The 25,665-nt window shown below is 44.1% G+C and overlaps 2 protein-coding genes across 16 annotated transcripts in view; both read right to left on the reverse strand.

The window, feature by feature from the left end:
• The window catches only part of LOC139543143 (transcription factor E3-like), a 38,095-nt gene extending 23,995 nt beyond the window's left edge, over positions 1-14,100 (reverse strand). For 9 of the 13 annotated variants that reach the window (XR_011668612.1, XR_011668611.1, XR_011668614.1 and 6 more), the window contains exons 1-4: positions 13,513-14,100; positions 3,876-3,989; positions 1,679-1,919; positions 1,258-1,482 (exon numbers count right to left, since the gene is read on the reverse strand). Coding sequence is in view for 7 of the 13 variants with exons in the window: in XM_071349366.1 (XP_071205467.1) it covers positions 1,258-1,482; positions 1,679-1,919; positions 3,876-3,989; positions 13,513-13,661 (729 nt within the window). In the remaining 6 variants the exon portion in view is untranslated. Of the gene's footprint in view, positions 1-1,257; positions 1,483-1,678; positions 1,920-3,875; positions 3,990-5,463; positions 5,726-5,821; positions 6,329-7,815; positions 8,416-13,512 lie in introns of those variants that run through there. The other 4 variants (XM_071349363.1, XM_071349367.1, XM_071349369.1 and 1 more) reach the window with 4 other exon arrangements.
• Positions 14,101-14,506: 406 nt separating this feature from the next.
• LOC139543144 (FYVE, RhoGEF and PH domain-containing protein 1-like) overlaps positions 14,507-25,665 on the reverse strand; it is a 181,076-nt gene continuing 169,917 nt past the window's right edge. For all 3 annotated transcript variants that reach the window (XM_071349371.1, XM_071349372.1, XM_071349373.1), the window contains one exon: positions 14,507-22,671. In XM_071349371.1, coding sequence (XP_071205472.1) covers positions 22,402-22,671 — 270 coding nt within the window. In that variant the 3' untranslated portion in view covers positions 14,507-22,401. The remainder of the gene's footprint in view (positions 22,672-25,665) is intronic.

The following is a 25,665-nucleotide window of genomic DNA, read 5'->3' on the forward strand; positions in this document are numbered from 1 at the left end:
CAGACCAGCCCCAGTCAGACAGACAGACCAGTTCCAGTCAGACAGACAGACCAGTTCCAGTCAGACCAGCCCCAGTCAGACAGACAGACCAGCCCCAGTCAGACAGACAGACCAGCCCCAGTCAGACAGACAGACCAGCCCCAGTCAGACAGACAGACCAGTTCCAGACAGACAGACCAGTTCCAGTCAGACAGACAGACCAGTTCCAGTCAGACAGACAGACCAGCCCCAGTCAGACAGACAGACCAGCCCCAGTCAGACAGACAGACCAGCCCCAGTCAGACAGACAGACCAGCCCCAGTCAGACAGACAGACCAGCCCCAGTCAGACCAACAGACCAGTTCCAGTCAGACAGACAGACCAGTTCCAGTCAGACAGACAGACCAGTTCCAGTCAGACAGACAGACCAGCCCCAGTCAGACAGACAGACCAGCCCCAGTCAGACAGACAGACCAGTTCCAGTCAGACCAGTTCCAGTCAGACAGACAGACCAGTTCCAGTCAGACAGACAGACCAGCCCCAGTCAGACAGACAGACCAGCCCCAGTCAGACAGACAGACCAGTTCCAGTCAGTCAGACAGACCAGTTCCAGTCAGTCAGACAGACCAGCCCCAGTCAGACAGACAGACCAGCACCAGTCAGACAGACAGACCAGTTCCAGTCAGACAGACAGACCAGCCCCAGTCAGACAGACAGACCAGTTACAGTCAGACAGACAGACCAGCCCCAGTCAGTCAGACAGACCAGCCCCAGTCAGACAGACAGACCAGCCCCAGTCAGACAGACAGACCAGCCCCAGTCAGTCAGACAGACCAGCCCCAGTCAGACAGACAGACCAGCCCCAGTCAGACAGACAGACCAGCCCCAGTCAGACAGACAGACCAGTTCCAGACAGACAGACCAGTTCCAGTCAGACAGACAGACCAGTTCCAGTCAGACAGACAGACCAGCCCCAGTCAGACAGACAGACCAGCCCCAGTCAGACAGACAGACCAGCCCCAGTCAGACAGACAGACCAGTTCCAGACAGACAGACCAGTTCCAGTCAGACAGACAGACCAGTTCCAGTCAGACAGACAGACCAGCCCCAGACAGACAGACAGACCAGCCCCAGACAGACAGACAGACCAGCCCCAGACAGACAGACAGACCAGCCCCAGTCAGACAGACAGACCAGCCCCAGTCAGACAGACAGACCAGCCCCAGTCAGACAGAACAGTATTATTTTTGTATCTGTATGTTTCTAACGGTGATATACCTCCTCTTTGTTGGAGCTCAGGCTGAGCACAGCCAATGGGCTGCTGGGAGTGCTGCTGGCTGCAGGCTGGAGAGAGGGGGCGGATACGGACTGAGGCGAGGGGGAGGCGCCCAGCGTCTGATTGGTCACTTTGTTCCCGAGGGTGGAGGAGAGGTAGTGTTTAACTTGTTGTCTCTGGGAGGCCTGGATGTGATACCAAGTGGGGTTTTCCAGGTGTGTCTGAACCTACGTGAGAGAGAGAGAGATGGTCAGATTAGTCAATGATCAAATGCAGTTATAACACATTATAATCTGGTTATAAATGAACTGTAATATTTACGTTTTAATAAGCACAAACAGATAAGACGTTTGTTGTCACGAGCATGCGCAAGTCCTCCTCAAAATACAATGGTCAGAGCGCTCCAGCAGGGGCGTGACCTACCTTGAGGACCTCCACAGGGACCTGGGCAGGGGGAGGTCTGGCTCCGGGATGCCCTGGGGCCACGGAGATGGCTGGGGAGGAGTCGGTGGTGCGTAGCTGGGCTGAGGAGACCTGCTGCTGGGCCTCTCTCCTCTCCTGGTCCCTGGCCTGCTGGCGCATCAGCTCCTGCCTCATCAACACCCGGGACGTCATCACCGAGCCGGAGGAGGGAGACGCCGTGTCAGAGAGGGGTTGGGACACGCTGCGAGGGAGGGGGGGGGGGGGGGACAGAGTCACGTCACTATGTTTAGCTTTATTGTGCCCAATTTGAGACGGGCTGCAGGGGGAGGGGGGGGGGGCAGGGTCAGTATAAAAACTGTATACAATATAAAACATAAATTAAACATGATGTATACATTGAGAATACAGAAATGCAGTGAAATAAGCAGGAGAGAACAAACAGGAACAGGAAATACATTTGAGGCTGTTAAATGTCAACGCTGCACCAGAAGGTTTTCTCAAGACCAGTCTCCTTGATGAAGAGAGGCAGAACTCAGGGAATTGAAAGAGCAGCGACGATGATGACGATGATGACGATGATACTATGTAGATAGTACAATATGTAGCGGTTAAGGTCCGCGGGTTCAGATTGCTGTGCACCGTTACAAGTCAGTTTCCAACGAGGACAACTGAAAGTACAGACCACTATTTTCACAAGACTCTGTCGTTACATAGAGATACAGTATATTTCCATCCTGCTGAGTGACTCACTGGGAAGCCCCTAGAACTCAACTAAACCCTACACCCTAAAGCCTACACCCTAAACCCTACACCCTAAACCCTACACCCTAAAGCCTAGTAGCTTCACACAGGGAGTCTAACTCTGCTGTCATCGTCCTAGTAGCCATACCAGATCAGTCACTAGGAACTAAAACCCTACACCCTAAACCCTCTGCTGTTAACGTCTTCCTCAGTCGCCCCTGGATACACACAAGGAGACGAGGGAATCAAAACTACAAACCAAGTCACCTTACACCTTACCTTCACTCTGGGAGGGCTTTCCCAGTCAGAAGTGACCTTACCTTCACTTTGGGAGGGCTTTCCCAGTCAGAAGTGACCTTACCTTCACCCTGAAAGGCCTTTCCCAGTCAGAAGTGATCTTACCTTCCCCCTGGGAGGGCTTTCCCAGTCAGAAGTTCCCACGACATGATCACGCTTGAACTAACATGACTATCTAAGGTTGTGCGAGTCCAAGATGTAGATCAACATGACGAAGGTTGTGTGAAGTTACTACTGTGACCTTCAACATCGAACACAACCTCTCCAAAGTGGAAATGAAGATGTATAAAATCTTTGTAAGCATTGTAAATGTTCCCCTATCGAGATGCCAACGCTGTCACTGAACACATTACAAGTAACAATCAAATCAAACATTTTGTCTTTAAATAGGTCACACAAATACTACCATTACTACTGGAGAATGTCCTAACAGATTGTCTACTCCAAACACCTTCTCTCCTGTCCGTCCCCCACCACCCCAAAAAAAGAGACTAATAACATTGCGTTCAACTCTCATCCTCCTCGATGTGTCCGTGTATTCTTGCTGAGTCACTGTGAATACACTGTGGGATTTCCCAGGGGTTTAGACAAGAGGAGAAACAACAGTAACCTGATTGTCTGTCTCTCCGTGAAGCAGAGAGAATCATTTCCTTATTCCTCGTGTTACTATTTTTCTTTCTATCATAAAGGTTTTTAAAAACTCTGCATTTGTTTGTTAAAGGGCTCGTAAAAGCAAGCGTTTCGCGGTTAAGTCTACACCCGTTGTATTCGGCGCATGTGAACAAATACAATTCGATTGGATTGAGCTAGGCAGTGCACAGACAAGTTTTGGTAAACAGTTCCGTGTACATGATGGACAGGGGAGGACAAGAATGGGAGGTTAGACCGACATGAAGATGGTATCTGGTCTGACCTAGAACAGTGTGTGTGTGTGTGTGTGTGTGTGTCAGTGTGTGTGTGTATGTGTGTAGAACTGTCTGTCTGTCTGTCTGTCTGTCTGTCTGTCTGTGTGTGTGTGTGAGAGTGTAGAACAGTGTGTGTGTGTGTGTGTGTGTGTGTGTGAGTCAGTGTAGAACAGTGTGTGTGTGAGTGTGAGTCAGTGTAGAACAGTGTGTGTGTGTGTGTGAGTGTGAGTGTATATATTTATATATATATTCACCTCAGAGTGATGGGCTGGCTCTTCAGCTGGTAGAAGGTATCAGAGTCTGAAGGGAGGATGCTCTCAACCTCGATATCTGCTACTATCCCCGACTCAGGTAGGAGAGGCTCCACACTGGAAACAAAACAACAACATACAACTACAGGTCAGTAACATACAACAACATACAACTACAACTACAGGTCAGTAACATACAACTACAGGTCAGTAACATACAACAACATACAACTACAACTACAGGTCAGTAACATACAACTACAGGTCAGTAACATACAACAACATACAACTACAACTACAGGTCAGTAACATACAACTACAGGTCAGTAACATACAACAACATACAACAACATTCAAACAACAGGTCAGTAACATTCAAACAACAGGTCAGTAACATTCAAACAACAGGTCAGTAACATTCAAACAACAGGTCAGTAACATACAACTACAGGTCAGTAACATACAACTACAGGTCAGTAACATACAACTACAGGTCAGTAACATACAACAACATACAACTACAGGCCAGTAACACACAACTACAGGTCAGTAACATACAACAACATACAACTACAGGCCAGTAACACACAACTACAGGTCAGTAGCATACAACAACAGGTCAGTAACATACAACTACAGGTCAGTAACATACAACATACAACTACAGGTCAGTAACATACAACTACAGGTCAGTAACATACAACAACATACAACTACAGGTCAGTAGCATACAACAACGTACAACTACAGATCAGTAACACGCAACTACAGGTCAGTAGCACGCAACTACAGGTCAGTAACATACAACTACAGGTCAGTAACATACAACAACAGGTCAGTAACATACAACAACAGGTCAGTAACATACAACTACAGGTCAGTAACATACAACTACAGGTCAGTAACATACAACTACAGGTCAGTAACACGCAACTACAGGTCAGTAACATACAACAGCATACAACAACAGGTCAGTAACATACAACTACAGGTCAGTAACATACAACTACAGGTCAGTAACATACAACTACAGGTCAGTAACACACAACTACAGGTCAGTAACATACAACTACAGGTCAGTAACATACAACTACAGGTCAGTAACATACAACTACAGGTCAGTAACATACAACTACAGGTCAGTAACATACAACTACAGGTCAGTAACATACAACAACAGGTCAGTAACATACAACAACATACAACAACAGGTCAGTAACATACAACAACATACAACAACAGGTCAGTAACATACAACAACATACAACAACAGGTCAGTAACATACAACTACAGGTCAGTAACATACAACTACAGGTCAGTAACATACAGGCGGTTGGATAAGAATATACACTATACAGAGCATTCAGAAAGTATTCAGACCCCTTGACCTTTTCCACATTTTGTTACGTTACAGCCTTGTTCTAAAATAGATTAAATACATTTTCTCCCTCATCAATCTACACCCAATACACCATAATGACAAAGCAAATTTTTTTAAAGAAATGTCAGTAAGACAGACCAGGTGTTTCTACAATTTGGAGTCCACTTGTGGTAAATTCAATTGATTGGACATGATTTGGAAATACACACCTGTCTATATAAAGGTCCCACAGTTGACAGTGCATGTCAGAGCAAAAACCAAGCCACGAGGTCAAAGGAATTTTCCGTAGAGCTCCGAGACAGGATTGTGTCGAGGCACAGATCTGGGGAAGGGTACCAAAACATTTCTGCAGCTTTGAAGATCCCCAACAACACAGTGGCCTCCATCATGGACCATCATGGCATCATGGATCATGGATGGATGAAGTCTGTAACCACTAAGACTCTTCCAAGAGCTGGCCACCCGGCCAAACTGAGCAATCGGGGGAGAAAGGCCAGACACGAGTTAGCGAGATCCTATAGGCCCGTTCTAGCATATACTTGCATATATCCATTAGGTTACGCCTACCTGATGGTCAAACTGACAGAGCTCCAGAGTTTCTCTGTGGAGTTGGGAGAACCTTCCAGAAGGACAACCATCTCTGCAGCACTCCACCAATCAGGCCTTTATGATAGACGGAAGCCGCTCCTCAGTAAAAAGCACATGACAGCCAGCTTGAAGTTTGCCAAAAGGCACCTAAAGAACTCTCAGACCATGAGAAATAAGATTCTCTGGTCTGATGAAACCAAGATTGAACTCTTTGGCCTGAATGCCAAGGGTCACGTCTGGAGGAAACCTGGCACCATCACTACGGTGAAGCATGGTGGTGGCAGCATCATGCTGTGGGGATGTTTTTCAGCGGCAGGGTCTGGGAGACTAGTTAGGATGGAGGGAAAGATGAACAAAGCAAAGTACAGATAGATCCTTGATGAAAACGTGCTCCAGAGCGGCCCTGCCAGAGCTCGGACTTGAACCTCATCGAATATCTCTGGAGAGACCTGAAAATAGCTGTGCAGCGACGCTCCCCATCCAACCTGACAGCTTGAGAGGATCTGCAGAGAAGAATAGGAGAAACTCCTCAAATACAGTTGTGCCAAGCTTGTAGCGTCATACCCAAGAAGACTTGATGCTGTAATCGCTGCCAAAAGGTCTTCAACAAAGTACTGAATAAAGGGTCTGAATACTTGTTAGGTGAGGCAGGGTAGCCTAGTGGTTAGAGCGTTGGACTAGTAACCGAAAGGTTGCTAGATCGAATCCCCAAGCTGACAAGGTAAAAATCTGTCATTCTGTCCCTGAACAAAGCAGTTAACCCACTGTAGGCCGTCATTGTAAATAAGAATTTGTTCTTAACTGACTTTCCTAGTTAAATAAAGGTTAAAATAAATAAAACTTATGTAAATGTGATATTTCAGGGTTTTTTTTATTTTATACATTTGCACAAAAAAAAGTGTATGTGTGTGTGTGTTTTTGCTTTTCATTATAGGGTGTTGTGTGTAGATTGATGAGGGGGGAAAAAACTATAATCAATCTTAGAATAAGGCTGTAACGTAACAATGTGGAAAGAGTCAAGGGTTGTGTATATTTACTGAACAAAACTATGAACACAACATGTAAAGTGTTGGTCACATGTTTCATCAGCTGAAATAAAACAGCCCAGAAATGTTCCATTATGCACAAAAAGCATATTTCTCTTCTTTTTTTTCTACATCCCAGTTAGTGAGCATTTCTCCTTTGCCAAGATATATATCCACCTGATAGGTGTGGAATATCAATAAGCTGATTATCATTACACAGGTGCACCTTGTGCTGGGAGACAAAAGGCCACTAAAAGGTGCAGTTGTCACACGACACAATGCTACAGATGTCTCAAGTTTTGAAGGAGCACGCAAATGGCATGTTGACTGCAGGAATGTCCACCAGAGCTGTTGCCAGAGAATTGAATGTTAATTTCTCTACCATAAACCGCCTCCAACGTTGTTTTAGAGAATTTACATTAAGTCCAACCAGACTAAAAACCCTGGGCCACATGTAACCATGCCAGCCCAGGACTTCCATATCCTGCTTCTTTACCTGCGGGAGACCAGCCACCTGGACAGCTGATGAAACTGAGGAGCATTTATGTTTGTAATAAAGCCCTTTTGTGGGGAAAAACTCATTCTGAATGGCTGCGCCCAGTCAGGTAAAATCCATAGATTAGGGCCTCATGAATTTATTTAAATTGACTGATTTCCATATATAACTGTAATTCAGTACAAATTTTTAATTGTTACATATATATTTTTGTTTAGTATACATTATAGTAGGTCTCGTCAGTAGCCTAGGCTGAGGGGAAAAATAGATCCAAATACACCAAACCCGGATGCCAAGCAGACGTCCACAGAATGTAAACACGGAAACGCCGCCAAGATGTCTTGTTCTAGAATTACCACCGAAGAATGACACCGCGACGACAGAACCATATACGAGCTCATATTAGTCTTTATGACTATTATGATATGAAAACAATAATATATCCGACTCACCAATAAATGAATCCCGTTGCCTTCAGGAGAAAAATAACTGAAAGCCCGTTAGCTTGAAACCCGAGTAATGGAATTCAATAATCGGTCCTTGGTGGGAAAATATTCCAGTCTCACAATTAGGTTTATGCAGAAAAACGAGAATTAGTTTGTCAAAACAAAAATGTCGTTTTTTATTTGATAGAATAGGAAGCCATGTTGTCATCATAAAGAGGAGAATGTAGCTTTCTGCTCCGCTCAACGGTTAAACCGACAAAACATTTATAGAAACCTCATCAACATTCAACTAGGGCCCACCAAAAATATATGTTTTTGCCTCAGCGATCAAATGACCGTTAAGACAATAAAATCTAAGAATGCCCTTTGTATCCTAAGAAATTGGCTTGTTACATCGTATTAGTTGCTTAGGCTACAGCGCGACAAAATGACAGGCATCCGTAGCGTTGCTAAAAATAGGAAGCTAGTGAACTAAACCCATTACTACCCGGACTACTATAAATCACGCACCAACTTTCTGTCTAATGAAACGTTATAATATTGTAGCCTAACAGTAGTTAATGACTGTAGAACATTGTAGTGTAAACATTGTAACAACACAATAGGCAGGGGAAAGATTGTATCAATATTACTGTTATTAGACAAGGAGGCAGATTAAACATTATAACATGTTCTCGTCAAATTAGCCGAGTCTAAACGAAATCCTACCAAATGGAGCCTAGTGGTAAAAGATTTGTATAACTAAACCAAGATAGACCACTGCCTGTCGTTTCAAACGGGAACAAATGAGTCATAGTGGGAAGAACAAGCACGGAGGGAGGGGCATAGCCAGACACGAGTTAGCGAGATCCTATTGGCCCGTCCTAGCATATACTTGCATATTTCCGTTAGGGAACGCCTACTCTGTGAAATGTGCAATAATAACTAAAATTTGCATCTGCACTCCAAAACAACAAAAAAACATTTTAAACTTTGGGAAAGGGTAGTCTACAAAACTTTGTACACTCTGTTCGTAACAGATTTTAGTTTTGGGAACAGAAAACTATTTTCATCAATGAGAAAATTAGCAGAATGTTGGCCAAAATACAGCTACTACAGCTAGCAACTGGGCCATATTTGGTCGTGAGTGGAAACGTGAAGTGGAAGTGTCACATTTATACACCAGGTGAAATATCTGTCTCATTATTTTATCTGTGTTTATAGTCTTATTTTAATTGATCACAAAGAAAACAATTAATGAATATGTTTTTCTTGGTATAAACCTGGTCATTTAGTGATGTCTCTAATCTGTACCAACCTGGTCATTTAGTGATGTCTCTAATCTGTACCATTATAAAAAAAACTACAACAAAAACAATAGAGAAAGAGAAACAACAATGTGTTAAACCAGCTGCTAGTACAGTAGGCTACAGCCGACGCGAGCGCGGTAGGCTACAGCCGACGCGAGCGCGGTAGGCTACAGCCGACGCGAGCGCGGTAGGCTACAGCCGACGCGAGCGCGGTAGGCTACAGCCGACGCGAGCGCGGTAGGCTACAGCCGACGCGAGCGCGGTAGGCTACAGCCGACGCGAGCGCGGTAGGCTACAGCCGACGCGAGCGCGGTAGGCTACAGCCGACGCGAGCGCGGTAGGCTACAGCCGACGCGAGCGCGGTAGGCTACAGCCGACGCGAGCGCGGTAGGCTACAGCCGACGCGAGCGCGGTAGGCTACAGCCGACGCGAGCGCGGTAGACTACAGCCGACGCGAGCGCGGTAGACTACAGCCGACGCGAGCGCGGTAGACTACAGCCGACGCGAGCGCGGTAGGCTACAGTCGACGAGAGCGCGGTAGACTACAGTCGACGCGAGCGCGGTAGACTACAGTCGACGCGAGCGCGGTAGACTACAGTCGACGCGAGCGCGGTAGACTACAGTCGACGCGAGCGCGGTAGACTATAGAGAACATGAGTACAATAGACTACAGGCGACATTCCAAAGGGATAAAATAAAGTAGGCTTGTGGTGATGTGTGTTTTGGCCTATATGTTTATTTAAATGTATTTACATTTTTTATACCAGCCCCCAACCCCGCAGGAGACCTTTTGGTAGGCCGTCATTGTAAATAAGAATTTGCTATTAACTGACTTGCCTAGTTAAATAAAGGTTAAATAAATTTAAAAAAGTACAGGAAGTAGAAATAGTCCACCCAACATGCCCTCAGTGTGATGTTATCGTAGGAATAGTCCACCCAACATGCCCTCAGTGTGATGTTATCGTAGGAATAGTCCACCCAGCATGCCCTCAGTGTGATAGTGTGATGTTATCGTAGGAATAGTCCACCCAACATGCCCTCAGTGTGATGTTATCGTAGGGATAGTACACCCAGCAAGGTGTGATGTTATCGTAGGAATAGTCCACCCAACATGCCCCTCAGTGTGATAGTGTGATGTTATCGTAGGAATAGTCCACCCAACATGCCCTCAGTGTGATAGTGTGATGTTATCGTAGGAATAGTCCACCCAGCATGCCCCTCAGTGTGATGTTATCGTAGGAATAGTCCACCCAACATGCCCCTCAGTGTGATGTTATCGTAGGAATAGTCCACCCAGCATGCCCTCAGTGTGATGTTATCGTAGGAATAGTCCACCCAGCATGCCCTCAGTGTGATGTTATCGTAGGAATAGTCCACCCAGCATGCCCCTCAGGTTGATGTTATCGTAGGAATAGTCCACCCAGCATGCCCCTCAGTGTGATAGTGTGATGTTATCGTAGGAGTAGTCCACCCAGCATGCCCCTCAGTGTGATGTTATCGTAGGAATAGTCCACCCAGCAGTGTGATGTTATCGTAGTAATTGTCCACCCAGCATGCCCCTCAGTGTGATGTTATCGTAGGAATAGTCCACCCAGCATGCCCTCAGTGTGATGTTATCGTAGGAATAGTCCACCCAGCATGCCCCTCAGTGTGATGTTATCGTAGGAATAGTCCACCCAGCATGCCCCTCAGTGTGATAGTGTGATGTTATCGTAGGAGTAGTCCACCCAGCATGCCCCTCAGTGTGATGTTATCGTAGGAATAGTCCACCCAGCAGTGTGATGTTATCGTAGTAATTGTCCACCCAGCATGCCCCTCAGTGTGATGTTATCGTAGGAATAGTCCACCCAGCATGCCCTCAGTGTGATGTTATCGTAGGAATAGTCCACCCAGCATGCCCCTCAGTGTGATGTTATCGTAGGAATAGTCCACCCAGCATGCCCCTCAGTGTGATAGTGTGATGTTATCGTAGGAGTAGTCCACCCAGCATGCCCCTCAGTGTGATGTTATCGTAGTAATTGTCCACCCAGCATGCCCTCAGTGTGATAGTGTGATGTTATCGTAGGAATAGTCCACCCAGCACAGTGTGATGTTATCGTAGTAATTGTCCACCCAGCACAGTGTGATGTTATTGGGGAGATGTGTTTTCATTTAGTTGGTCAAACCATACTAAATAACAACCCCTCAGCAGATCTACATTCATCCCAGACCAGGCTGTAGATAGGGAATTTAGTCCCAAATGGCACCCTATATAGTGCACTACTTTAGATCAAGGCCCATCAAAAGTAGTGCACTATATAGGAAATAGGGTGCCATTTGGAATGCGCACCACAGGAAGCCATAAAAATGAGCTGAGGGAGATTTCTGCTGAGTCATTTCCACTCAGACACAAGGTCCACACACACACACACACACACACACACACACACACACACACACACACACACACACACACACACACACACACACACACACACACACACACGAGGAGAGAGTATGTTATAACAACCGTCCAGGAATTTAAAACCCATTCAAAACATAAAATACAGATTGAGTAACTTTCAAGAAGTGTTAAAGTTTACTGAATTACAGCTAGAGTTATAGCCCGAGTAAATCATCATAGTTAAATCAATCAGCATTATGCAACTTGCCTTTCTATACAACAACATGTGGACATTGAAAGTGTAACAAAATACAATATATTCAATCCCGAGTTCAGTAGGTCTGTTTCATCTATAACAGGAGCAGTTCAGTAGGTCTGTTTCAACTATAACAGGAACAGTTCAGTAGGTCTGTTTCAACCATAACAGGAACAGTTCAGTAGGTCTGTTTCAACTATAACAGGAACAGTTCAGTAGGTCTGTTTCAACCATAACAGGAACAGTTCAGTAGGTCTGTTTCATCTATAACAGGAACAGTTCAGTAGGTCTGTTTCATCTATAACAGGAACAGTTCAGTAGGTCTGTTTCATCTATAACAGGAACAGTTCAGTAGGTCTGTTTCAACTATAACAGGAACAGTTCAGTAGGTCTGTCATCTATAACAGGAACAGTTCAGTAGGTATGTTTCATCTATAACAGGAACAGTTCAGTAGGTCTGTTTCATCTATAACAGGAACAGTTCAGTAGGTCTGTTTCATCTATAACAGGAACAGTTCAGTAGGTCTGTTTCATCTATAACAGGAACAGTTCAGTAGGTTTGTTTCATCTATAACAGGAACAGTTCAGTAGGTCTGTTTCATCTATAACAGGAACAGTTCAGTAGGTCTGTTTCATCTATAACAGGAACAGTTCAGTAGGTTTGTTTCATCTATAACATGAACAGTTCAGTAGGTCTGTTTCAACCATAACAGGAACAGTTCAGTAGGTCTGTTTCATCTATAACAGGAACAGTTCAGTAGGTTTGTTTCATCTATAACAGGAACAGTTCAGTAGGTCTGTTTCAACCATAACAGGAACAGTTCAGTAGGTCCGTTTCAACTATAACATGAATGCAAACTTAACAGCTATGTGGAATCAAATGCACTTTGGCTTTTCATTTCAGGTCAAGGTAGCTAATTGGTATACAGACGCACATACTACCCCCCCCCCCCCCTTTTCCTCCTCCTCCCCCCTCCAGACCAGTGGCATGATCAAAGTGCTATGCAGGAAATAGCATTCCCAGGTTATTTTGATACATGCCAGATATTTGTTTCATGATCTTATCTTAAAATAATAAATACTTCCAACGGCAATCCTCCATTACAAAACAATCTCAGATGATAACCAGTTTGCCAGGGCTGTCTGGCATGCCACCTACTAATGAATTACGCTATATGGTAGAACGCATATGTTCTTGATGAAAGACAACACACATTCCATGTTACTGCTCTTGACTTGCTGTATTGGTTCCCATCGTTCCTCTGACACAGTCCGTTAGGAACAAATTCTTATTTACAAATGACGGCCTAGGAACAGTGGGTTAAACTGCCTTGTTCAGGGACAGAACGACAGATTTTTAACTTGACAGCTCGGGGGATTCGATCTAGCAACCTTTCAGGTACTAGTCCACTAGGCTACCTGCCGCCCCGATAGCATGTCATCCTGTCTAGTAGACAACAGATAAGCCCAATGCTGAAGGAGATGACTCACCCTACACATCTCAGCAGAATTAGTGACCCCATGTGTCTGTGTCTATTAATTACCCTGCTTAGACAGAGAGCTTTCTGTCTACGAGAACACTTCCTTTTCTGATACCGCAGCTGCATATATAACAGAGAGTGATGCCATTACAGAACATTTACTCAACAAATTAGGTCAAAATGCCCAGTAAGTTAGTTCTAATGGTTTTATAAGTAGACAAGTGGGAGATAATAGATGGCACCCTATATCCAACGGAATAGAATAGCTGTTATATATATATATCTTTGACTCACCTAATCAAATTCAGAGCTTCGGTTGTGTCTAGAATGACGAACACGGTCTGCTGCTGCTCGTGAGGCGCTCGCTGTACCAAAACACGATTTTGATACGACTCAAATGTCCCCGTTTCCTCGCTGTTCTGCCCCTCGTTAAAGGTAGACATTTCTCTACCAAGTCGGTTGCTGAGTTGCAAACAAAGATGGTATTTTAGCAGGGCCGAAGAATCGATACTGCAGCTTCAAATCCAGAGAAAGAGAGAAAGAGAGAGAGAGACTATCACCGCGCAAACACCGTAATGAATGAGCAGTGTTCGTACCGTGTAGCTGCGGGCTCGATTTGGGGGGAGTCGTGATCAAATCATTCTGCTAACCGTTCTATTACGGGAAGTGGGGTGAAAGTAGGAGAAATCCTCGCCGACGTCAACCTGGGAGAGGCTATAAGGACACTCCTGACCTGTAAAACGACTCTTACCTTAACCGTAACCTTAACCTAAGTTTAACCAAATTAAAATATAAAACAAATGAAATATCGGTCTTGCAGGTTAGGAGTGTCCGTATAGCTTTTTTTCCGTCAACACCGAACGAAGGATCGTTCGAGCTTTTGACGGACAAGCCAGGTTTCCAATGAACGGGTCGGGTGGGCAGGGCTAGAATATTCTTTAGCCAATAGGATTGCGTGAAGAGAACCACGAATGTACATAGGCCAGTTTAGAGGTTGTTTTTCACTTGCCAAATATTTAAGCTGCTTGTCACAAAGCTCACAGATCACAAAACTATACCAGAAGCTATATCCTCTTATTTACTGCTGACGTGGAATACATGTTATTTTCATCAAGGACTACTGATGACACATGGAATAAATGTCCAGAAGTTTCACCCATCGGAAAGGTGTCATGTTGATTTTGATTAATTACTGAATTAGATAATCTATTCAGATTGAATATGGAATAGGCCTATCTATAATGTCAGTGTTTCAGAGAACCAAAAACACCGTAATGACACATAAACCTGTAGTCTTCCTTTTATTTATTTTTTAAACTCATAAACATTTCATCTTTATTATCTTGCACAGATTTAATTTTCTATATCGACATACAATGGTACCCAGTGGCCTGCCACTAATATTATTAGTAGTAATAAGAATGATCCTAATAATAATTATAATAGCAGTGATACTCATTCCTATCGACAATAAAAAATATATACCGCTGTGTCATTCACAAAAAGGAGGAAATAATTGAACCCCACATTATGACGTTTAGACTCAGTGAGACTAAAACATATTTCCCAAAAAGATTTATTTGCATATTTTTTTTGCCAATGTATTTTTCCGTGTCCGTTCTGGTTCACTGTAACAACAATGCTCCTACCGTCCTGACGGTTCATATCAGGGTTTCCTCAACAGAGACCGAGGGATGCGTCCGAAAAGGGAAACCTGTTCCCTTACATAGTGCACTACATTTGACCAATGTGACAGAATTGTATGGGTGACCCAATGGGCCCTGGTCAACAGTAGTGCACTATATATATATACTATACCTACAGTATATACTATATAGGGAACATGGTGCCTTTCAGACACAACCCTGGATGTTGATCAATAACAACAACATTAAAAGTAATGCCAGGCAGACTAGAGCAGAGCAGTGTACAGGCCACTAAGCTGATGACAGGACGTTACTGTGCCAGGCAGAATAGAGCAGAGCAGTGTACAGGCCACTAAGCTGATGACAGGATGTTACTGTGCCAGGCAGAATAGAGCAGAGCAGTGTACAGGCCACTAAGCTGATGACAGGATGTTACTGTGCCAGGCAGACTAGAGCAGAGCATTGTACAGGCCACTAAGCTGATGACAGGATGTTACTGTGCCAGGCAGACTAGAGCAGAGCAGTGTACAGGCCACTAAGCTGATGACAGGATGTTACTGTGCCAGGCAGACTAGAGCAGAGCATTGTACAGGCCACTAAGCTGATGACAGGATGTTACTGTGCCAGGCAGACTAGAGCAGAGCAGTGTACAGGCCACTAAGCTGATGACAGGATATTACTGTGCCAGGCAGACTAGAGCAGAGCATTGTACAGGCCACTAAGCTGATGACAGGATGTTACTGTGCCAGGCAGACTAGAGCAGAGCAGTGTACAGGCCACTAAGCTGATGACAGGATATTACTGTGCCAGGCAGACTAGAGCAGAGCATTGTACAGGCCACTAAGCTGATGACAGGATGTTACTGTGCCAGGCAGACTAGAGCAGAGCAGTGTACAGGCCACTAAGCTGATGACAGGATGTTACTGTGCCAGGCAGACTAGAGCAGAGCAGTGTACAGGCCACTAAGCTGATGACAGGATGTTACTGTGCCAGGCAGACTAGAGCAGAGCAGTGTACAGGCCACTAAGCTGATGACAGGATGTTACTGTGCCAGGCAGAATAGAGCAGAGCAGTGTACAGGCCACTAAGCTGATGACAGGATGTTACTGTGCCAGGCAGACTAGAGCAGAGCAGTGTACAGGTCACTAAGCTGATGACAGGACGTTACTGTGCCAGGCAGAATAGAGCAGAGCAGTGTACAGGCCACTAAGCTGATGACAGGACGTTACTGTGCCAGGCAGACTAGAGCAGAGCAGTGTACAGGCCACTAAGCTGATGACAGGACGTTACTGTGCCAGGCAGACTAGAGCAGAGCAGTGTACAGGCCACTAAGCTGATGACAGGACGTTACTGTGCCAGGCAGACTAGAGCAGAGCAGTGTACAGGCCACTAAGCTGATGACAGGACGTTACTGTGCCAGGCAGACTAGAGCAGAGCATTGTACTGGTCACTAAGCTGATGACAGGATGTTACTGTGCCAGGCAGACTAGAGCAGAGCAGTGTACAGGCCACTAAGCTGATGACAGGACGTTACTGTGCCAGGCAGACTAGAGCAGAGCAGTGTACAGGCCACTAAGCTGATGACAGGATGTTACTGTGCCAGGCAGACTAGAGCAGAGCAGTGTACAGGCCACTAAGCTGATGACAGGACGTTACTGTGCCAGGCAGAATAGAGCAGAGCATTGTACAGGTCACTAAGCTGATGACAGGACGTTACTGTGCCAGGCAGACTAGAGCAGAGCAGTGTACAGGCCACTAAGCTGATGACAGGACGTTACTGTGCCAGGCAGACTAGAGCAGAGCAGTGTACAGGCCACTAAGCTGATGACAGGACGTTACTGTGCCAGGCAGACTAGAGCAGAGCAGTGTACAGGCCACTAAGCTGATGACAGGACGTTACTGTGCCAGGCAGACTAGAGCAGAGCCGTGTACAGGCCACTAAGCTGATGAAAGGACGTTACTGTAAACACACCAGTCACTGCTTCTACCTGTCTGTCTGTATACCCCATTTACCGTAAATTTACAGTAACAATCGCACTCCAACATGTTTGTATAAACCTGTAACCACAGTTAAAGTAACACACATGTAACGTGTTTGTTTACACATCTCCCATCAGAGTTAAACTAACACACATGTAACGTGTGTGTATCCCATCATAGTTAAGGTAACAATCATGTAATAATAACACTAATAATAATTTATTACATTTTATAGAATTTCAAAGCGCTTCAAGAGCAACATGTAACATGTGTTACTGTCCCCATAGTTACGGTAACATCCATAGTTACGGTAACACCCATAGTTACGGTAACATCCATAGTTACAGTAACACCCATAGTTACGGTAACATCCATAGTTACAGTAACACCCATAGTTACGGTAACATCCATAGTTACGGTAACACCCATAGTTACGGTAACATCCATAGTTACGGTAACACCCATAGTTACGGTAACACCCATAGTTACAGTAACACCCATAGTTACGGTAACATCCATAGTTACGGTAACACCCATAGTTACAGTAACACCCATAGTTACAGTAACACCCATAGTTACGGTAACATCCATAGTTACGGTAACATCCATAGTTACAGTAACACCCATAGTTACGGTAACATCCATAGTTACGGTAACACCCATAGTTACAGTAACACCCATAGTTACAGTAACACCCATAGTTACGGTAACACACATAGTTACAGTAACATCCATAGTTACAGTAACATCCATAGTTACAGTAACATCCATAGTTACGGCAACACCCATAGTTACAGTAACATCCATAGTTACAGTAACACCCATAGTTATGGTAACACCCATAGTTACAGTAACACCCATAGTTACAGTAACACCCATAGTTACGGTAACACACATAGTTACAGTAACATCCATAGTTACAGTAACATCCATAGTTACAGTAACATCCATAGTTACGGCAACACCCATAGTTACAGTAACATCCATAGTTACAGTAACACCCATAGTTACAGCAACATCCATAGTTACAGTAACACCCATAGTTACAGTAACATCCATAGTTACAGTAACATCCATAGTTACGGTAAAATCCCTAGTTACGGTAACATGTCATGTGTGTAGCATGTTTGTATGTCTCATTATTATTTCACAGAATGTTCAAACAAGTTCATGTAGATGTCAATGAAAGCCTTTTTTTTTAAAGTTTGTATATTGTAGTAAATATAGTTGGTAAAATTCCCCAAACATTGCAGATTCCTGATCTTCACACGAGGCACACAGCAGTTGTCCTTGAACGCGTGGGTACCTCTAGTCTTCTGACCTTTACATTGTAAACAAACAGAATCATGTCTTACACTACAGTTCAACAATATGTTTGGAAGTATTGGGGAAATGAATCCGTATAAATAAAACGTACTGTAGTGTATTCCAACGGGACTGTTGTGGAAAAGCTGGAAAGGGAGTTAAATTGTACACAAACAAAAATCCAAATTTATTTCCCGAATTCATGATTGAAGAAAAGTCCAGGATTTATACCACTACTGAGTATATTCCAGCAGTACACCATGTCCTACTAGAGATCGTCCTGGCAAATTATTTAACCTGAATTTGGATTTGTCTGAGGGTTCAATATTACCGGCTATCAGGCGAATTAAAACAATACTTTGAAGTAAAACCAATAAATCAACACAAACCGCAGATTTATTTTGTTTTTTAAAAGCGCTTAGATAGACACAAATAATGAAATAAAAAAATATGAACCGAGAGCCTCAATCGTATCGTAGTATCCCTAAGTGTACATTGGTAAAAGCAGACGTAACATAAAGCCGTGTTGATGGATTATGTCTAAGAAGCTATATGACTTCACTGTAAGGCATGTTGTAACTGTTACCACGGTAATGTAACGAGACAGGAAGTAGCTGTCCCAGCCTACTAATTGATATAAACTTTATTCGACAGTGTTGTTATGTGTGCAGACAGTCATGGTCCTGTTGTCTGTGCTGTTTTGTAGACAAGACTGCCACTCATCAACACTCTATAGTGCAGATAGATTAAAGTCGATCTGACACTGCTGTAATTCAACATGAACGCTCTTTCATAGAGGGGACGTGGGGATCGACGTAACCCTAACGTATAGCTATTCAGATTTAAACCAACACTCTGAATCGGTGTTCTTGGCACGTGAAGTGGGCGGGCCTGGTCTCAGACCTGTTTGTGCTATCTTGCTAACTCAAGAGTTGTCACCGAGTTGGGTAAAACAGCACAAACAGATCTGGGAGCAGGCTAGGTACGGTTAGAGGCTGGATGGACGGCAAGTCAAGTACACACTGGAATGTCAATATTTACACACGTCACCTTACGTCTGGTCTTGTCTATCTGGCGTTATTATACTGTTGCTGGGATACCGAATGTTTCTCTCAGACAGCAAAGAGCAACAATAACAAAACAATAGCAACCCAAAAACAATTGTTCAGCTGTATTTAAAATAAAATAAATACATATATACCTTTTGAATTCATCCAATCGACCAATCACCACGTTGAGTTACTAGTTTAGGGGTGAAAACAAAAAGACAACGTGTCGGTTTAGCCTGGTTCCAGATCTGTTGGGTGTTGTCTTGACAACTTCAATGGATGTTGTTATGGATGAGTTGACGAGACAGCACAAACAGACCTGGTACCAGGCTAGTATCTATTCCCCTTTACGTTACGTCATTTAACATCATTATCTTCAGACTAATACTGTAGTTAGTGGTCATTGAGAAGTTCTGAGATTTCCAAAAGGAGTTCAACCACGATCATTTTGAAGTCCAATCTAGACAGCACCAACATGACAGCAATAACACATGTAGACTTACAGATCACCCACAAAACTGGGCCGAGAGGAGGAGAATACATTATATTTACAAATGCAAATGCATGTAAAAAATAATAATAATAATTAAAAAGTATTTTCAAACATACAACCCAGATTCATCAAAACATCTAGAATACTCAACTTTTTTGTTGTTGCTGTTTCATATATACTGTATCATTCTGTACTCTGTATTAACTAGTAAAACACTCTCATAAAGTCAGATACCACTGGTTAGAATGATACAAACACAAGCCATTTCTGGAATCTCTTAGCGCCCCCCCCTTCCCCCGCCTCTCTCTCTCTCTCTCTCTCTCTCTCTCTCTCTCTCTCTCTCTCTCTCTCTCTCTCTCTCTCTCTCTCTCTCTCTCTCTCTCTCTCTCTCTCTCTCTCTCTCTCTCTCTCTCTCTCTCTCTCTCTCTCTCTCTCTCTCTCTCTCTCTCTCTCTCTCTCTCTCTCTCTCTCTCTCTCTCTCTCTCTCTCTCTCTCTCTCTCTCTCTCTCTCTCTCTCTCTCTCTCTCTCTCTCTCTCTCTCTCTCTCTCTCGTAAATCTGTCAACACAACATGCTTTCTCACTCAACAGCACAACCCCATACCAAAGTACCGTAGCCTAAACAGATCAACGGAGATTGGGAAGACGTTGTCAATGTCTCTAATAAGGGCTTCGTTACTTACAATATTATAAATCCATTTCTGACATGAGAAGCTCCAGCATATATTACCATGTTTTAGAAAGAGAAATGATTTTATGGACAGTCGTGTCTTTCCATCAGTCTTTCTATACCTCCTCACCCTGTCTCTTCCAGGGACAAAAAGGTGGTAACTAATTCCCTGCTTTCTACAGCCGCTCTTAGTGTAATACAGTCTGTCTCTACTAGGTGGCAGAGGGGTGTGTTATAACACTCGTCAAGACATTGGGACCGATGTTTATTTATTTTTTTAAGCGTTCAGCTTTAGGGAGTCAGAAAGATTCTGCAAGTCAGGAACTAACTATCTGCTTTTCAATAAAGAATGTTTTCAGTTATAAACGGGTTCAATCCCTCTATTCATCACTAGGCTCTTTGCTCTATAGATAACATGGGCATCGAAGGGAATCTTTTAAAGGTTAAAAACACTGAATCTAATTGTAAAAAGTGAGAAACGGGCTCAGAAACGTAACTTTTTCAATTGGAGTCAAACCTCTAAAAATGATATACAGTATATATATTTTTTAAATCTTCTTTCAATAGTCTTTACCTGTGGTAATTTAACAACACCCTCTTTCCACGCTCGTCGTACAAAACAACGAGCCCCGTACAAGAACTAAGCAAACCGTCTTCCATAAAAAGGGACAGTTTGAAATTGGGAATTCTATATTCTAAATTCTATACAGCCGAACCCGACGAGAGAGGAGGAAGGATACCACTTGGAGACTGTAAGATTGTAACACATCCCCCAGAGCAGACGTGAAAGGCTATACAGATGTAGGATCTTCATTTGATCACTCTTTTGTGCAAACTTGTAGTATATTCAAAGTTTAAAAACGCTTCTAAGGTTTGTAATTTACACTTTAAAATTCAGACTTGATTTGGCGTAACGATTTTCTTTATCAACCCCTACTAAAAAAAAAAGGTTAATTTATTATAATCCACATTTCCTGTTGCTGCAGGATTCCAGCTGTAGCAAACTGTCTCATATTATGATCCTCCATCTGTAGCTTAACATCCCCAGGAGCAGACTGTAGCAGGCAGCCATATTGTTTCCTCTTCTCTTCAGCCAAAGGGCCAGGGATTCAGGGACAGTCTCCGTCCGTCCGTCCGGGGGTCAGTTAGCCCTCAGTACATCATCATATTCCAACACTGTCCAGCCCTTGAGGAATCATCTCCTTGCATTAGGAAGAAAGTAACAGATAGGATAGGACAACAATCACCATCACCATCCAAACAACAGCCATTTCACACGGAGGAACAGACACTGAAACACAGCTGTAGTGTATAATCAGCTTTCTACTTCCTTCTGTGGAGAGTTACACACGTTCAGAACCATAGAACACTCAGAACCATAGAACACTCAGAACCCTAGAACCATAGAACACTCAGAACCCTAGAACACTCAGACAGCATAGCAACCACTCAATGTTCTAAACATGACATCGTCAACATGGATTTTGGCAGAGGAAAACGGTACGGAGGAGGACGTCTGTTCCGTGCTCAGAATGAAAGGATGTAAAATCACTATGACACACTAATCTTCAGGTAATGTATTTCTTCTGAAGGGAGGAGGGGAGCAACACTTTACTCTGACTGCCATTGTTTTGTTATTGCAAACACTGGTTCACTAATGAGACGATGAGCAATACACTGACTGAAAGAAACGGACCTGCAGATTATCATGCAACTGACTGATCACTGACATTAAATACAGAGAGGTGCGTGTCTGTCTGTGTGTGTGTGTCTGTGTGTGTGTGTGTGTGTGTGTGTGTGTGTGTGTGTGTGTGTGTGTGTGTGTGTGTGTGTGTGTGTGTGTGTGTGTGTGTGTGTGTGTGTGTGTGTGTGTGTGTGTGTGTGTGTGTAAATCTGTGTGTGTTTGTTTGTAAGTTTTAAACTGTGCGTATGTGCTGCTCATGATCTGTACAGTTTGTAGTTTCTAGTTTGTAGTTTCTAGTTTGTAGTTTTTATGAGTATACAGCAGATGATCTAATACTGATTTTACGCCTTCTAACCAATCACGTATTCTCTCCCGAGGTTGCAGTCTCCTCCCCTTCCTCCTCTAGCGTCTCTATGATTGAGCCGTGAGCCTGTAGCTCCTCCCCTCTCCCTGCGCGTGATAGGACCTCTGTCCAGCGGCGCTGTAGCTCCTCCCCGTCGGCGCTGAAGTAGAGCGTAAGGTGTGATTGGCTGATTTTGAAGGCAAAGCGGCGTTCCATGCGGTCACATGACTCAGGAAGGGAGACCTCGAAGCCAATCAGAGGGACAGAGCGCTGGGCTTTCACATCCTGGAGGAGAAGGAGGAGGATGAAGGTGAACACAGAAAGTGGACAGTCAGAATGAGAATCCCTTTCTTTTTCCAGAGGAAACTTCATTCAGGATGTTCAGTGGAAGATAAATATATACATACATGTACACAGCTAAGCTTCTCACACATCTCATCTCCCCTGAGGAGCACCGTATATGTAGAGCACCAACAGGGGTCTAACAGGGGTCTAACAGCGGTCTAACAGGGGTCTAACAGGGGTCTAACAGGGGTCTAACAGGGGTCTAACAGCGGTCTAACAGGGGTCTAACAGCGGTCTAACAGGGGTCTAACAGGGGTCTAACAGGGGTCTAACAGCGGTCTAACAGGGGTCTAACAGGGGTCTAACAGCGGTCTAACAGGGGTCTAACAGCGGTCTAACAGGGGTCTAACAGCGGTCTAACAGCGGTCTAACAGGGGTCTAACAGGGGTCTAACAGCGGTCTAACAGGGGTCTAACAGCGGTCTAACAGCGGTCTAACAGGGGTCTAACAGGGGTCTAACAGCGGTCTAACAGGGTCTAACAGCGGTCTAACAGGGGTCTAACAGGGGTCTAACAGCGGTCTAACAGGGGTCTAACAGCGGTCTAACAGGGGTCTAACAGGGGTCTAACAGGGGTCTAACAGCGGTCTAACAGCGGTCTAACAGCGGTCTAACAGGGGTCTAACAGCGGTCTAACAGGGGTCCTACAGGGGTCTAACAGCGGTCTAACAGGGGTCTAACAGGGGTCTAACAGGGGTCTAACAGCGGTCTAACAGGGGTCTAACAGGGGTCTAACAGGGGTCTAACAGGGGTCTAACAGCGGTCTAACAGGGGTCTAACAGGGGTCTAACAGCGGTCTAACAGGGGTCTAACAGCGGTCTAACAGGGGTCTAACAGGGGTCTAACAGCGGTCTAACAGGGGTCTAACAGCGGTCTAACAACGGTCTAACAGCGGTCTAACAGGGGTCTAACAGGGGTCTAATAGCGGTCTAACAGGGGTCTAACAGGGGTCTAACAGCGGTCTAACAGCGGTCTAACAGCGGTCTAACAGGGGTCTAACAGGGGTCTAACAGCGGTCTAACAGGGGTCTAACAGGGGTCTAACAGCGGTCTAACAGTGGTAGGCCGTCATTGTAAATAAGAATTTGTTCTGAACTTGTTAAATAAAGGTTAAATAAATAAACAGACTAATAATATTCTGACAACAGTCTAACAAGTCTGACAACAGTCTGACAACAGTCTGACAACAGTCTAACAAGTCTGACAACAGTCTAACAACAGTCTGACAACAGTCTAATTACAGTCTGACAACAGTCTGACAACAGTCTGACAACAGTCTAACAACAGTCTGACAACAGTCTAACAACAGTCTGACAAGTCTGACAACAGTCTAACAACAGTCTAACAACAGTCTGACAACAGTCTGACAGCAGTCTGACAGCAGTCTGACAACAGTCTAACAACAGTCTGACAACAGTCTAACAACAGTCTGACAACAGTCTGACAACAGTCTGACAACAGTCTAACAACAGTCTGACAAGTCTGACAACAGTCTAACAACAGTCTGACAACAGTCTAACAACAGTCTGACAACAGTCTGACAGCAGTCTGACAACAGTCTAACAACAGTCTGACAAGTCTGACAACAGTCTAACAACAGTCTGACACCAGTCTGACAACAGTCTAACACCAGTCTGACAACAGTCTAACAACAGCCTGACAACAGTCTAATTACAGTCTGACAACAGTCTGACAACAGTCTGACAACAGTCTAACAACAGTCTAACAACAGCCTGACAAGTCTGACAACAGTCTGACAACAGTCTGACAACAGTCTGACAACAGTCTGACAACAGTCTGACAACAGTCTGACAACAGTCTGACAACAGTCTGACAACATACTAATTACAGTCTAACAACAGTCTGACAACAGTCTGACAACAGTCTAACAACAACCTGACAAGTCTGACAACAGTCTGACAACAGTCTGACAACAGTCTAACAACAGTCTGACAACAGTCTGACAACAGTCTAATTACAGTCTAACAACAGTCTGACAACAGTCTGACAACAGTCTAACAACAGCCTGACAACAGCCTGACAACAGTCTAACAACAGTCTAACAACAACCTGACAAGTCTGACAACAGTCTGACAACAGTCTGACAACAGTCTGACAACAGTCTAACAACAGTCTGACAACAGTCTGACAACAGTCTAATTACAGTCTAACAACAGTCTGACAACAGTCTGACAACAGTCTAACAACAGCCTGACAACAGCCTGACAACAGTCTAACAACACTCTGACAACAGTCTAATTACAGTCTCATAACAGTCTAATAGTGGTATAATAAGTCTAACCACAGTTTAATAAAGGTGTAATAACAGGTGTGTAATAACAGGTTAATAGGGGCTAATAACAGGTTAATAGGGGCTAATAACAGGTTAATAGGGGCTAATAACAGGTTAATAGGGGCTAATAACAGGTTAATAGGGGCTAATAACAGGTTAATAGGGGCTAATAACAGGTTAATAGGGGCTAATAACAGGTTAATAGGGGGTGTAATAACAGGTTAATAGGGGCTAATAACAGGTTAATAGGGGCTAATAACAGGTTAATAGGGGGTGTAATAACAGGTTAATAGAGGGTGTAATAACAGGTTAATAGAGGGTGTAATAACAGGTTAATAGGGGGTGTAATAACAGGTTAATAGAGGGTGTAATAACAGGTTAATAGGGGGTGTAATAACAGGTTAATAGAGGTGTAATAACAGGTTAATAGGGGGTGTAATAACAGGTTAATAGGGGGTGTAATAACAGGTTAATAGGGGGTGTAATAACAGGTTAATAGAGGTGTAATAACAGGTTAATAGGGGGTGTAATAACAGGTTAATAGAGGTGTAATAACAGGTTAATAGAGGGTGTAATAACAGGTTAATAGGGGGTGTAATAACAGGTTAATAGAGGTGTAATAACAGGTTAATAGGGGGTGTAAT

This window comes from Salvelinus alpinus, chromosome 17, assembly GCF_045679555.1.
Source record: "Salvelinus alpinus chromosome 17, SLU_Salpinus.1, whole genome shotgun sequence".
Classification (NCBI taxonomy): Eukaryota; Metazoa; Chordata; class Actinopteri; order Salmoniformes; family Salmonidae; genus Salvelinus; species Salvelinus alpinus.